Source organism: Lentinus tigrinus (genome assembly GCF_003813185.1).
Source record: "Lentinus tigrinus ALCF2SS1-7 unplaced genomic scaffold L226scaffold_63, whole genome shotgun sequence".
In the NCBI taxonomy this organism is placed as follows: Eukaryota; Fungi; Basidiomycota; class Agaricomycetes; order Polyporales; family Polyporaceae; genus Lentinus; species Lentinus tigrinus.
In genome coordinates this window covers 79,158-92,846 of record NW_027137972.1, presented here as the reverse complement: position 1 = coordinate 92,846, position 13,689 = coordinate 79,158, and the positions used below count along the sequence as shown (strand labels likewise).

Here is a 13,689-nt window from a genome sequence, read left to right as displayed (position 1 = left end):
GTTATCGCGCATCCAGGCTCCAGGCAGTAGCCACAGGCACTAGATGCTAGACGGTGGACGCCGGGTGCCGTAGCGGTGGATGCGATCAGTCAGGCGCAAGAGCGGGCGCTGGGTCGCGGTCCATGAGGGGTGTGGGAGTGTGTAACCCCATCCTGGAGCAGAGTTGCGCACTGGTGTACCCGCCGTGTGCGAATAAAGGCGGCTTATAGTGCATGCGGCGACCAGTCGGTCCCTCGAGGGCAGGATGTAGCGGATGGCTGTCCTGCGAGCGGTGGCAGGAGAGAGGATCAGGGCAATGGAGTGTTGAGGCGTTGACGTCGACTAACCTCGCGAAGCTGTCAAGTGTTTAGTCAATCGTCCGTGTACGACCGGGAGAACCGCCCTGGGGACGTACAGTAGACAGATGGTGTTGCGCGGTAGTCTGCTTACCATGGTGACCGCGCAGGGCCGCTTCCAGCGAGATTACATTCTTTAGCCGGAGATAATTCTACCGTTGCGGTTATTGCACGCGCTTCGATGTGATCCTCGAGTGGAAGAGAATCAAGAGATGAGTGAGCACGGTGAGCATTGTACGGGTGAGTCAGACGAGATGCCGCACAACCCCGCTACCAACGGTCCCGCTGACTGAGCAGAGAAGACTGGGATGCGGGGTGCGTGTACGGGCGGCTGCAAACCACGTCCGCTGCTCCTATCCGCGAGAGCGCCGTCGACACAAAATGCCTCCGCGCGCATCACAGCTCAAGTGATCGTTGGCGGGGTCCCGATGGGAGATCTTGACGCTGACCGCCGCTGGGTTGGGACGAGCATTGACGAGACGCCTGCGGAAAGACAGACGGATCGGCCGAGGGTGTCGCCGACGGGGGCGCCCCGACAGGCGAGATCGTTGACTCGTCGCGCGTGACGAATGTGATCTGGTGAGGTTGGACTCGGACTGTATCGCGCGGTGCTGCCCCTTGCTGCTGCGGACGAGTACTGTGCAATGTAACATCAGACGTAGAAACACGGCGGCGTCGGACGAGAGCAGAAGACTGACATGAGACATATGTCCTGGCTCGCGCCCATGGTGGGGGACCGGGAAGAGAAAACGCCTGTTGCCTGTTCTTGCGTCTCGTAATGAGCTCGATGGGCTTGAGGACCCTGTCCATTCTGTGAGCAGGTGAGCACTGCGCACTGTTGAGAACACACCGCTAATTTGCAACGACCATGCCGACGTGCTCATGCTGGCTGACAATGTCCGAGCGGCATCGGGAAGTCGAGTGAAAGCCTCCGCGCCCGCTCTCTGCGCTTCCCGGAGCCCGGGCCGGGTCGAGGCAGACGGAAAATGACGTTGAATATTAAGGCGACGACGACGCCGACGCTGGGTGTGGATTTGAGTGTGTGCGCTCGTCGGGTGGGACGGCGAGGAGACGCTGCAGATCGTCATCGGCGTCGCTGCAGATGAGGGGGCCGCGATTGCGGGGAGTTGCCGTACGCGCGATCGAGTGGATCGGGATGTGCTCGATTGGGCCAGCGATGGCGACTCGATGGGCGACGACCACAGCTGATCGTTATCTGCCCTTCTCCCCACACACCTTGCTCACCAACCGCCATGTCCAAGGCAAAGTTCGACAAAGCCGTCGCCATCGTCCAGAGCCTCCCCAAGGAGGGCCCCATCCAGCCCACCCAGGACGAGCAGCTCTACGTGCGTCCCCATCCTCGCGTGCTGCGCCCTCGGAGCGCGTTACTAACGCGCAATTACCTCCGCTCTCCCGATTCTCGACCGCCCTCGGTCCGCACAGTTCTACAAGTACTTCAAGCAGGGTTAGTCCACGCCGCAGTGTGGTGTCTCTGTCATCTGATGGGCGTCGGATTTATGCTGTAATCGTGCTCCTTCGCAGCCACTGTTGGCGACGTCAACACGTCTCGCCCTGGCATGCTCGACTTTGTTGGCAAGGCAAAGTGGTGAGTCGCGTTCGGTCGCACCATTCCTCGCAGCCCACCGTGTGAGCGCCGATTCCGCCGGTGAATGCTGACTGTTATGCCGCGGCGCGTAGGGACGCGTGGAAGAGCGTTGAGGGCACGTCCAAGGAGGAGGCGTACGAGAAGTACGTCGAGAAGCTCCTTGAGGTAAGCACCCTCACCTATTCTCGCCGATGCTGCATTGTCTCTCCCCGTGCTGCTGCGGGATCGACTCACTCTGTTTACGCACTCTCCTACGAAAATAGATCCTCAAGCGGGCTGACACGGAGGAATCCAAGAAGTACATTGCCGAGATCGAGGCCGCCGCGTAGAGAGCCGTGTACGCTGGCCGACAGTGCTGGTTCTGCAGAAGTCTGTACAATTACCCTGAACAATGTACGACCTCCCAACCACCTTTAGAGCCCGGAGACGAGCCCCTCCTCGACCACGGCGCGCCTCGCACAGGGGCGAACCTTGTCAGAAATGAGCATTACACGTGCATGGGATTCAGTCATGGATGACGAGCGCACGCCCTTGGGCTTCTCGTGGACTGCCTGGCTGCTTGCCGCATATGTGCAGCTGGCGTCTGGTGGGGGGGGGGGGTGCGTGGAAGCCAGGACCGATGTTATCCAGATATCGCGACTTCTTCGCATTCAGCGAAGCTCGACCGGTGCGCGTTTCAGGATCGCAGATGGCGGAAGCAAATGCGGTCAGCGTCTGCACACGATGCGAGGGATATGTCATGCGTTGATCACACTCCGTGCCGTTCTGGGTGATGCTGTACGAACTGTATACGCCTCCGGCTGGCTCAGGGTCCATCCATGCTGGTTCTGGCATCCATGCCGCCCACGGTTGCCCCCTTGGCCGTTCGGTGGCACTGATGGGCGGCTCCAGGCTGGCGTCTGAAACACACACATTTGCTGCTGCGACCAGCGAACCCCAGGGCGCTCCGGTAATTGTGGACGTCTCGGAGCGTCTGTGTGCCTCTTTGCAAACTTCGGCGACTTGACCTGCACATGCGCCGCCGACTACATCCATATATCATATCCCATCTCGAGGACCGCCTATCCGAGCGGCTCCATTGCTCACCCGGGGAACATGTGGGACAGTGGGGCCCTCGCGAGACAAAGCCGGGCTAGACGGATGGCTGAGCATGCAGGGGAGCGAGGTCGAGGATGGGGACGGCGAGCGCTGAGCTCTATAAAGACCGGAGGGTGCCCTGCCGGTGGGCAGAAGAGTGCATTCCAGCTGGGGAGAAGGCGCGAACTCGACCGGACGCATCGAATCATCCGCCCGGGAGGAACACCATCCACCACGCCCCGCGCTTCTGTCCGATGACACGACGCGTGTCCTCATTTACAATTGCGCCGCGGGTTTTTAGGTTATAGCCACTATATTATTGCTCCCGGAAATTAGCTCATATCTGGGCGCAGGACCCCGGGCACGCCCAAAATTTCAAAGGCGCCGACACGTGCCCCATCACAATGGAGCGCGCTGCCGGGCGTCCAGGCTATGTTTATCCCACGTGTAGCTAATCTGGGGATGCGCACGATCCCATCGGCGACATACGGCGTCTCTGGGCATCCTCCGCGATCCAGCGTTCATCTTGCGTGCTCCTCTCCTCTCCATACTCAACTCCTCCGCCGACGGACTGTCTGAGGTTAAGGTGCAGATACATGGGCAGCCCGACCGGAGTGCGCGGCCTCGAGTCAAACTGTGTTGCACAGCACCGCGCGAGGAAGCCTTCCATGGATCCCCCACCATACACCGATACGCGTGGATAGATGGAGAAGGTCCGAACACAGATAGCTCGAACAAAACACTCAGCCGGGTCGCGTGTGCTGCCAGCCCCATGGGTTTGGACAGGGGATCATCGGCTGACAAGACCAAGACGTCCAAAGCCTAGGATCCAAGACACTCAATACCTATCCAAGAGCCGCACTTCGTCCGCGCCCGGTGAGAGGAGGGAGGGTTCTCTCCGAGGAGTTTGCTTTGAGCGTATGCTGCTAAGATTGCTATGTCGTGAATTCTCTCTTTCGTTGGACGCGGACGCTCGCGAACGTCGTGGGGACGAACTAACCATGTGCGGGTCGATGATAGTCTCTTTGCTGACGCCCCGTTTTGTCGATCTTTCTCGCGGGGAGGAGCGAATGCGGACGCCCGCTTGCTTCGCGTCAGTCGACCATGGCGACGGTAACGCGGACATCCACATACACTCTCAGTCTGGCGAGCATCCGATAAGTATCTGGCAGCACGCATCGCGCCGCCGCGGGACCTACCGGGGACAGGCGAGGGAAGACGCCGATGAGACAACATTGTCATGAAGACAAAGGAACCACTGCCATCCAGCCTTCCCCGCCGAACAATGGCGGTACAACGCGTGGTGGAGGCTATAATGGGGGTCGTGACGGGTCGTGTCCATCGGACGCGCACGTAAGAGAAGCGCGTGGGTGCCGAGTACAAGACAGGGATACAAAGAGCCCAGACAAAGAACGTCATACAAGGGGAACAAACGGTATCGAGAGAAACCTCGGGTGCGTGGGAGATGGTGGATATGAAGACAACGGGGAACTAAGCACCAGCCTGGAAGCGTCGCGACTCGCGTTGCCGGGAGCTGGCACAAAGAACCTGTGCTACACGGGACGGTGCAGTGTGGTGGAAGAGGACGAGCTCGGAGCACGGTGTGCAGAACCCGCATGCGGGTTGCGTAAGACAATGGAATTGTCAGCAATGTAGCATTATGAATGGAGCAGCAACGCGATTCCATCATACTGAGTAAGCCAAGCCTGAGTCAGTCGCTTGGGCCGACGAGTCGGGGGTCGGGCAGGGAAAGCATGCTCAGGGAGCGAGAGAACGGTACTCCATCAACGTCGAAGCTCGAATCCGGAACACAATGTGGGAGGGGGGGACGAATCCCCATCACGGGAAGGGCGGGTTACCCCTCGCAGTATGTATGGGGTTACGCGGCCGCAGCACGGAGGGCAGGATCTGCGTGCATCCCATCAGAGACATTATATACAATCCGCTATCGACCATTGATTCACAATTCGATTGCGAGTCCTCCCGGGCCTCACAGGGTGCCAGTGAGTCAGCGTCAGAGAGGCCAGTCAGCGGGAACAATCCCGACGTCCGAGTCCCGACACTGACGCAAGCCTGTGCGAGCCTAACGATGTCGCACATCTGCCGCAGTGTTCGAGTGTAGAGTAACGGGACCCCTTCGAAGCAGGCCAGCCGCCGGCTTCCGTGAGAGGCAGCCAGAGCTCCGACTTGGACGCCATGAGTCCGCCTTTCTTGTGTTCTCCTTGTGTGTCGGCCAGAGATCGAAGCGGCGACGAAGGCAACCGCTTATGGTATGATATGTATGTCGACCCGGAATGGGTGAAGGGCACTCCGTGCACAGCTACATGCGTTGTTGTCCTAGTGCTGAAGGGACGCTGCACAACGCCGCTGAACAGGTGCGCTGCGCATCTACAGTAGCCCCTGCAGCGGTGCGCGCAGGAATGACTGGCAGCAGATCCTTGAGGCCAGATCTTGGAAGTTGGAGTCGACGTCCGGCCGACGGTATAGAGCCAGATCGCGCAAGATTGCAACTTCCTCGCTGTGCTCAGGCTCGCGGAGGACGCCCATTTCGCCTGTGGAGGACGCTTGAGATCGTTGTGCGGGGTCGTGCCTGTTTTTCCGTAATGGAATATGGTGTGCCGCCGGGCAGCGACTCGGTTCGCGGTTCCGCGCTACGAGCAGCCGTAGCCCGGAGCCTTGCTGGCGAGAGGCGGAGGTAGAGGTGTTGATCTGAGCTCCCACATGGACTTCATGGATGATTGACGGGTAGGTTTCTCTCCAATGCGCTCGAGATGCAGCTGCAGCCCGATCGCCTTGCTGAACAGGCTTCCGGGTGACGTTGGGTGTGTACCAGAAGGTCATGTGGAGTAAAGCACGATTCCGACACTCCTCTGCCCAGGCAACCTGTTGAACTATGGCCGCATGACCGAGTCAGTATGACGGACGAGCCTGCATGTGAGAGGGCACGCACCACCTCCGTATATCCAAACGGGTCCGTACAGATCATGGTGAACCCTCCGTTGGCTTCGTGGTCTTCACGGGCGCTGTGGTGGATAGCGTACGGGATGGAGGACGAGCCTTCATGCTCGGACGAGCGGAAGATCTTCTTCCATCCTGAACCCAAGCATCCCTTCAGGTGCGGCATGTCGACAGCGCTGTGCGGGCTGCGGGCGTACTTCTCGGCCCAGGGATTAAGGTCGAATGTGACGACGGTGGAGCTCCGGGGAAACTTGGACCAGTTGGACATGAGAAGGGAGAAGCGTGATCCATAGGAGTGGTACTGATAGACGTTCCATGGCTGTCCGACCATGGGGGCGGACAGAGACAGCCGAAGAGCGCCGTGTTCCCAGTCCCGCCAGTTGATGCGATGCTGAAGGGGGCTTAAGACCTGCAGGAGTGGCCTGTTGCGGAGCAGCCTCTTGAACGTCGCGTAGGGTATGAGGAGCACAGCCCGTTTGGACGTCTGCGCTCCGATGTAGGCGAGCACGATCATCCTGAGTTCTGGGTCTGGCCAGAATGGTGCATTCGGGGGAGGGCAAGGAATACTGGACTCCTGAAGACGGCGGGGATTTCCAGGAGGCAGATTTCCGGGAGGCAAATTCAGCTTGAGGACATCCACAGCAGGATCCGATGGAGGATCGAACCGAAAGACACGAAGATCCTTCCACGCGTTTGATGTGACCACAATGTGGGCCGCATCTAGAAGCGTGAACGAGACTTCCACGTCGAACTGGTGATGCTGGAGTGCAAGTCAGTGGGAGGGAGGGGGAACATGCGTGCCCGGACAAGCAGAAACACACCCAGATCATCTTCCCACCTTGCCAGTCCCACACCTCGATCTGCGAATCGAAGCCAGTTTCGTAGGAGGTTTGCACCCACGAAACAAGCCGGCCATGTATTTGTATTCTGGAGATGTCGGTCAATATCAAGAGAGAAGGGGCTGTGTATACGACCGGGAGTGCAGCGTCCGGATGTGGCGTCCATGGGTCATGGAGCGATCGGATATGCACAGCGACGTCGCTGGAGCAATCGGTGAGCATCCATGGTACAGCCGGGCGAGATGTCTTACCACTCCATTGAAGTGTCCCTCTGGAAGACGAGTAGCAGGTCCTGCACTGGGTCGACCGCGACGGCCCGGTTGCTCTCTCCTGGGAAGATGTCGAGAGGAACCTTCCAATGGCGCATGGTACGCTTTCCTGGGGACTCAGGCGCAGCGTATATCTCAGCGACGGCCTCCGTCGGTTTCGAGACGATGTACGAGATACAACTGGAGAACGACAAGGATACTGTCCAGTCGTCGTTCCCCGCGTCGATCGGAGAATCGTAGCGGGAGTGCGGCGTGCTGACGAACGTCCCACTGCCGGATGCCGCCGCATATTCTAGCAGCATTTGCAGTTTCCCTGGCTGGTCTGACAGGCCGTCTACCATCCCGTTTGCCGCCAGCAGGGTTCTGTACCGCAGTAGACAGGCGTTCGTTCGCACAACTGTCCCGAGCAGGTGGCAGACCTAGCCGCCGGTTAGACGAGCCAAAATCGCTCCGAACGGCATGCTGACTCACTGACATGCACGAGAGCAGTTCTCGAAGGTCACAATACGAAAGTATGCATATGAGAACATCTTCAGGAAGGTCGCAGAGTGTTACTGTGGTCCCCGATGGCAGACGGAGGATGCCACGGCCCAGGTCCCGTCCAGCGCGTAGGGTCTTGCCGGCCACACCCATCCATTGCTTCGAGCGCATCCTTCTGGATCGTTTGCTGGAGGAGGTGTTTCGTAGGATGGCGGGAGGCTCGCTATATGTACCGAGTTGAGAACCCCTTATACCGCCGCCTGGGACCGGCGGCGTCAGTGGAGGATGTCCATCATATGATTACTGACCATGATCCCGGGAAACTTGGCTTCCAGGTCTTGCGTCATCAACCTGGTTGAAGTGTGGACAGCACCCCGAGTCCAGCTGTTGCTGATAGTATCGAGGTGAGTACGTACGTAGCAGTATGTAGAGGAGTTCAAGTGCTTCGAGCGCAGGTCACGGACACCTTCTGGCAGTCGAATCTCGACATATAGTAGCAGCCTGATGATACTATCGTTCTCCTTGTAAAGCAGAGGTAGCAGGCCCTCTTGCACGAGCTAGTTGCCCAGCCGGACCTGACGAGCACTACGGCGGGACAAACATAAGAGCAACCTTCACTTTCACATACATCTCTGTTAGTATATCGGTCAGTACACGCGCCTGTCACTCCTGCGCCATTGGGCCTTGAGTTTGCGGACGCGCGAAAGCGGGGTTCGACTCCCCGACAGAGAGCTTGTAATACAATCGTCGTGGTGGTATTCTTTTTGGCTTGGTTTGCCCCGCCATGTAGTCTTATTTTCTGATCACAATCGGCAAACAAAGACGGACTCCTAGGAAGCCTTGGCTACGAAGACGATACATTGATTGAAAGAGATACACGGAGTCCTACAGCTGAACATCACCACAGGCTATAGAAGGGAGTCGTAACAAGTCGTAAATGCTATCAGAAGAGCAGCCCAGTAACAGTATACAAGGTCGTTGGGAATAAATCAAGCGTAGAGAAGAAGAAAAAACAGAGAAGATCATGACGGGGTCGTAATCGTGAATGCAACCTCGAGAGTGCCGCAGGAGCACAAGTGTCCGGGAAGCCGAGTAACAGGGGATGAAAGAAGGGGAAGGGAGCATTACAGTAGGGATGCGCGAGCGTAGGCATCGTCCATAGCGTAACAACAGCAGGGCAGGTTCTAAGAATAAGCAAGAGTGAGCAGGCTCGCCAGAGCCCGGGACGGGGAGGGATCAGAGGATAGAGCAGGGTGGTAGTAGGGTATCGCAGTGATGCTAGATTCTGTATGGGACGATTGGAAAGGATTGGAAAGTGGACGCAGACATCATGAGTCCCCGCTCGACGACCGCCGATCCGGATTTGCGACGAACAGCGACGGCTTTGGTGCAAGGCCATACAAGCTATTCCGCCCCTTCTTATGTCGGCTCGGGGCGGGCGTGGGCTGGACCTCGGGCGGAGACCCGCGCCGCTCGAACGCTTGCACGCGAGCAGCGACGGACCCCTGTGGTGCAGAGCCACGCCGGACGGCAGGCGAGACGGGCGTAATCGCAGTCGGAGATTGCACGAAGCTGACATGATGCGCAGTGGGCGCCGCGTCGTGCGCAGGAATGAACACGGCGAGCGGTGGGGAACTACGTGGCGCGGGCTCAAGGAGCGACCCGCTTTCCGCGCTGCCCTCGCTGGCGCGGGATGTATGTGAGGACACGGTGCCCTTCTGCACGATGTCCATCGTGCGGCCCATGTGCTCGATCTCCGCCGAGTCCGCCGTCTTCGAGGTCTGTAGCGACGTCGCAGAGCGACCGTGGTGAACGCTTGCGTACATGGGGTCATCACGGCTGCCACGCTTCGACGGAGGGTCCTCCGGAGACGAAGAGTTGGACGTCTCCTTGATGGGGACGAGGCGCGGGGGCGGGTTGGGGTCGCGGAAGTCGAGCGGCTCCGATATGCGCGAGCTGGTGGACGAGCGCGCACGGTCTAGCAAGGGCGTCTTGGAGAATTTGGACCACCAGGTGTCAGACCTACGCATGTTGGTCACGATTGGGGGATTGGCGTCAATGATGGACGAGGGGCGGAGGGGAGAGCGCGGTGTGTCGTGCGAGCTGCGCGAGTTCTCGGAGGAGGATGGTGCATTCAGTGGAGTGCCTCCGTGCGACGTATCTGAACTGGACGTCGGGTCGGAAAGAGTCGCAAGCGAGGGTTTCTCCGACACAGGCGTCAGCTGTGTCACGTCGACCGTGGCTGGTGCAACACGGCTGTACATGTACGGCTTCGGTGGAGGGTCATTCAGCGAGGGAGCGCCGTGGAGCTCGACAGCGTCTGGATCATACTCGTCATCTTCGCCGGGCATCTTGAACGATTCGACGTCGTAATCGGCGAACGGATCTTCGTACGACCATTGCGAGGTATACGAAGCTTGCCTCCATCCCTTCGGTCGCGATGCCTGCCGTGTCAGACTGGGCAAAACAACCAGGTTGGCCTTGTCCGAGTAGCCGTAAGACGGCTCCTTCTCCCAATACGTCGCGGACGACGTCCCACTTCCTTCCTTCCGACGGCCACTAGTAGCATACGCAAGCATGGCGCCGCCAACGTTCCTGAGCGACGTCAGAGAGCCCTGGACCACGTCTGCGAGCGCGGGGCGAGCACCACGTCCGGCCGAGCTCCAAGAACCGACGCTACCTTCCCGACGAACATCATACCAGGACGGCTCAAAGATCCGCGTGTCTTCATCGGCAAGCATGTCGCGACGCATGGCGTGTCCCCTTGCACTCCACCCCGGTACAAGTCCGACCAACTTCTGCTTGACGTTCTGCACGACGGGAAGGCCCTTCTCGCGTGCGCCAGCGGTAGCCGCGACCGGGATAACAGGTCCGAGATGGGGACTGTCATCGTCGTCCGAGGGTCCAAGCAGGTGGAAACTGTCCTGGTTTGCCGCATGACGCTTGCTCATGTAGAACGCGGCCCCACCACCCGCAAGGAGGCCTAAGACGCCCAATACGACGCCAAGGGTAACGGCCGTTGCATGAGACTTGTCGGACTTGTCTTGAGGGTCTCCTCCGCCGTTACCGCCACCATTGCCACCATTGCCACCATCTCCAGGAGTGCTACTGCCAGTCGGGGAAGATCCGCCTGTACCAGTGGCCGTGCCCGAAGAACCCTTGCCGGTGCCTGTTGGCGAGCCGGACGTAGCGGTAGCTCCGGGCAGGGTCGTGGTCGTCGGACTGGAGATAGCAGGGGGTGGCGTATACGATGTGGAGAACGAACCCTTCGACGCATCGAACAGAAGCAGGGTCGCATTGGCAGGCGCAGATTGTGCGTACCCTGACAAAGTTCAATGTGCAGCGCGAGACGAGCCAGTGGAGGTGTCAGCGAGATAGCAGTGCAATGGAAGAGTGACTACACGTACCAAAGCCGAGGAATACATCCGAGCCGACCACCACGGCGAAGTGATCCCGTCGTGCCCCAACCTGCGAGAGCGCCTCCAGAGTAGACCAGACCATCGGGCTCTGCGTCGTGTCGAGAACCCAACCATCGCTGAAGACGTTCTGCATGTCCGCATCTGCGCCGCCTTGAATCAGAACCTTGCCGTCATCGAGGGCAACCGCAACAAAGCCGCGCCGAGGGGAGGGCAGAACCGTGTCTGAGACTTGCAGGGAGAGCCAAGTGAAGTTCGACTGAGTGGTATCGAGGGACCAGATCGTGGAGAAGGGAAGGAGAGTATTCTCAGACGGGGAGTAGCCGCCGAAGACAATCATCCTCCGGTCCGGGAGCACTACACATGCATGCCCGTAAAGGTCTGGGGGACCATTCGTTGATGGCAGCTGGGTAAACGAGACAGCCTGGGGGTCATACACGTAGTGGTCCGAGAAAGCGTTGCCTGACCCGTCCGTCTTCTCGCCGCCAACGACGAATACCTTGCCGGTGCTCTCGCAGGCGGTATGATACATGCGCCGATCAGGCTCGTTCGCCCAGGACGAGGTCTCCAAGTTCCACTGTGGTGTCTCGCGGTCCGATGTGTCCAGAATTGCGGCTGAGTCTGCGGCCTCTGGTTTCGATATATCTGGCCCTGCGTCTCCACCGAACAGAAGGAGCTCGGAGGTGTTGAACGGTGTGAGAGTATGCCAAGCTACAGCGGGCCCTTGCGACGTCGTGCAATTTGAGCAGCCCGCGACATACTCCCAAGGCGGTGAGGAGAGGTCAAAGGAGGAATTGAGGGGCAGATAGAGGATGTCGTTGTTGACAGGTGCGGAGCTGTACGCATATGCGTTGTACTGGTCCGTACGACCACCATGGATGTAGAGGACGTCGTTCACTAGGGCAGTCGCCTGGCCCCACCTGGTAGATGGCAAGTTAGCACAACATCTCCGGAAGTCACTTCTTTCGAAGACTTGAAAGGACGCATCCCGCCTCATCGGAGATTCCAAGTGCACCCAGACACAGAGAGATCTAATCATGCTGACCATGATGGCTATTTCGGCTCGGGTCCTTTTTCGAGGTTGATAGCAGCACCGTTAGTGCCGCCTAGGACGCAAGGCAGAGTGACGCTCTTTCCCAATGGCCAGTAGCCTTCCAATATCTTGTACGAGTACGGAAGGATGTGCTTCTCGGGTGCCCGACCCCTTGCATATATGCGCGTCCAAGAACATGCACATTTTGAGCAGTTTGAGAGCCGACTCGCGTATGCATGTGCTCAAACGCGCATTATTGACTCTGAGTGCCCTATGCAGCATCTCCCAAGTGTTTCCCTACGACCCGACTCCATCCGTCTTCCGCATTACTGGAGCTCCAACAGACCGCACTGCTTCATTGCCTGACATACATACACGTTCCCAAAGCGCGCTCGACACCAAACGAAGCGTCCGGGGTGCCATAACCGCGCTCATATGCAGATCGGGACACACACCTTGAGACCGCTGTGTACTGCTGCGCCCAAACGAAGTCCTCCACCAGTCCGAGAACGACGAGAGATGAGATGAGAGTGTTCATAGTTTGGGGTTCCTCAGATAGGCATACAGATAGAGTCAGAGAGGATACATAGGACGAGAAGAGGTCGTTATGGTCGTGATGAGAGCTATGGAGCCTGTGGCTTCACGCAGGAGCCCTTCGCTCCAGGCCAGGAACGCAGGCGCCCATCCTCCCCTTATTTGTCCTTGTTAGGATCCCAAGCCATCGCCCTTGACCGCGAGTAAACGCCGCGCCTAGAACGCCACGTATTCTCTTCGACCTCTGGGTTGTGCTAACGATACAGAATCTTGGAGGATGTTGCGACACGTGAACCTTTTCCCCCTGCTCAACTGCTTCTGCGTCCTCTGCCATGAACCGCCCGCACATGCGGACAGGAGGTTCAAATTTCGAACATGAACCTTGCTATATTTACCACTTCTGGGGGGACAGCCTTCGTATCGATGAGGCTTATCCGCGGGAGCTGTATCTCAACAACGACAATACACACTGAACGACAGGGATCCCACTGATTCGAAGGTGCGCCAACGGGTGAAAAGGCGCCGCGCGAGGTTACCCCTTAGTCGCCGTCTCACCGGTCTCGGGAAGAAGGTATACCTTTTGGACAGTGTCTCTGTGAAATGGTACGAAAGGGATCCGAAACGGGTGGCGTCTGAAGTGTATCCCCGCCCTGCTGCTGAATGGCACATGGGAACGGCCACCTGTATTTCAATCGTTCTGACTCGTCTCGGCAAGATCATCTACCTGGACCGTAAATTCGCGCTGCAGGTACGTCCGGATAATGTATACACTGTTCCTTGTGGTGTACTGACAACAACTAAGGACGGATCCAATAGCCTGCCCTCAAGACACTTTTGTGCTTTTGCCACAGGCCTCTCCTGCCGGTCTGAATCTCGACACGCGTTCCCTGTTGCTGGCTCAAGTATAACTTCAATGGCCCGAGGCTTCAGGAGTAGATTCGGTTCGGTTAGAGCGCACCAAATGACGTGCATATGCCGATCGGGACATGGCCAAATTCAAAACCATCGAGTCGGGCTCCACGATCGAGACTCGGCGGCGCAGGTAAAGTAATCTCTCACTACCTCTGATAGTGGCTCGGTTCCATCCATCGGGCTGTTTCCCGAGCAGGTGCAGACACGGCTATGAAGAGGTTGAAACTCGT

At 58.4% G+C, this 13,689-nt stretch overlaps 5 protein-coding genes and 1 non-coding gene across 6 annotated transcripts; 2 read left to right on the top strand and 4 right to left on the bottom strand.

The window, feature by feature from the left end:
• The first annotated feature begins 1,289 nt into the window (after positions 1-1,289).
• L226DRAFT_540712 (acyl-CoA-binding protein) lies at positions 1,290-2,365 on the top strand. Its single transcript, XM_067681930.1, has 5 exons — positions 1,290-1,681; positions 1,779-1,800; positions 1,878-1,941; positions 2,034-2,106; positions 2,205-2,365. The coding sequence occupies exons 1-5, from the start codon at positions 1,589-1,591 to the stop codon at positions 2,268-2,270; spliced, it is 318 nt and encodes a 105-aa protein (XP_067529024.1). The 5' UTR covers positions 1,290-1,588; the 3' UTR covers positions 2,271-2,365.
• Positions 2,366-2,942: 577 nt separating this feature from the next.
• L226DRAFT_540711 (uncharacterized protein) lies at positions 2,943-3,347 on the bottom strand. The gene has a single exon (XM_067681929.1). The coding sequence runs from the start codon at positions 3,217-3,219 to the stop codon at positions 2,980-2,982; it is 240 nt and encodes a 79-aa protein (XP_067529023.1). The 5' UTR covers positions 3,220-3,347; the 3' UTR covers positions 2,943-2,979.
• A 50-nt stretch (positions 3,348-3,397) lies between these two features.
• On the bottom strand, positions 3,398-4,560 carry L226DRAFT_343678 (uncharacterized protein). The gene has a single exon (XM_067674097.1). It carries the CDS (start codon positions 4,435-4,437, stop codon positions 3,841-3,843), a length of 597 nt encoding a protein of 198 aa, XP_067529022.1. The 5' UTR covers positions 4,438-4,560; the 3' UTR covers positions 3,398-3,840.
• An 846-nt stretch (positions 4,561-5,406) lies between these two features.
• L226DRAFT_617533 (uncharacterized protein) lies at positions 5,407-7,850 on the bottom strand (the record flags this gene model as incomplete). Its single annotated transcript, XM_067687047.1, has 5 exons — positions 7,556-7,850; positions 7,067-7,503; positions 6,798-7,017; positions 5,969-6,736; positions 5,407-5,901 (listed from the first exon to the last, which is right to left on the bottom strand). Exons 1-5 carry the CDS (start codon positions 7,733-7,735, stop codon positions 5,407-5,409), a joined length of 2,100 nt encoding a protein of 699 aa, XP_067529021.1. The 5' UTR covers positions 7,736-7,850.
• Positions 7,851-8,193: 343 nt separating this feature from the next.
• L226DRAFT_t289 lies at positions 8,194-8,296 on the top strand. The gene has a single exon. It is a non-coding gene; the product is annotated as a tRNA-Asp (tRNA).
• Positions 8,297-8,892: 596 nt separating this feature from the next.
• On the bottom strand, positions 8,893-12,652 carry L226DRAFT_555541 (galactose oxidase; the record flags this gene model as incomplete). Its single annotated transcript, XM_067683061.1, has 4 exons — positions 12,469-12,652; positions 10,972-11,900; positions 10,814-10,886; positions 8,893-10,786 (listed from the first exon to the last, which is right to left on the bottom strand). Exons 1-4 carry the CDS (start codon positions 12,549-12,551, stop codon positions 8,893-8,895), a joined length of 2,979 nt encoding a protein of 992 aa, XP_067529020.1. The 5' UTR covers positions 12,552-12,652.
• Between the last annotated feature and the right edge of the window lie 1,037 nt (positions 12,653-13,689).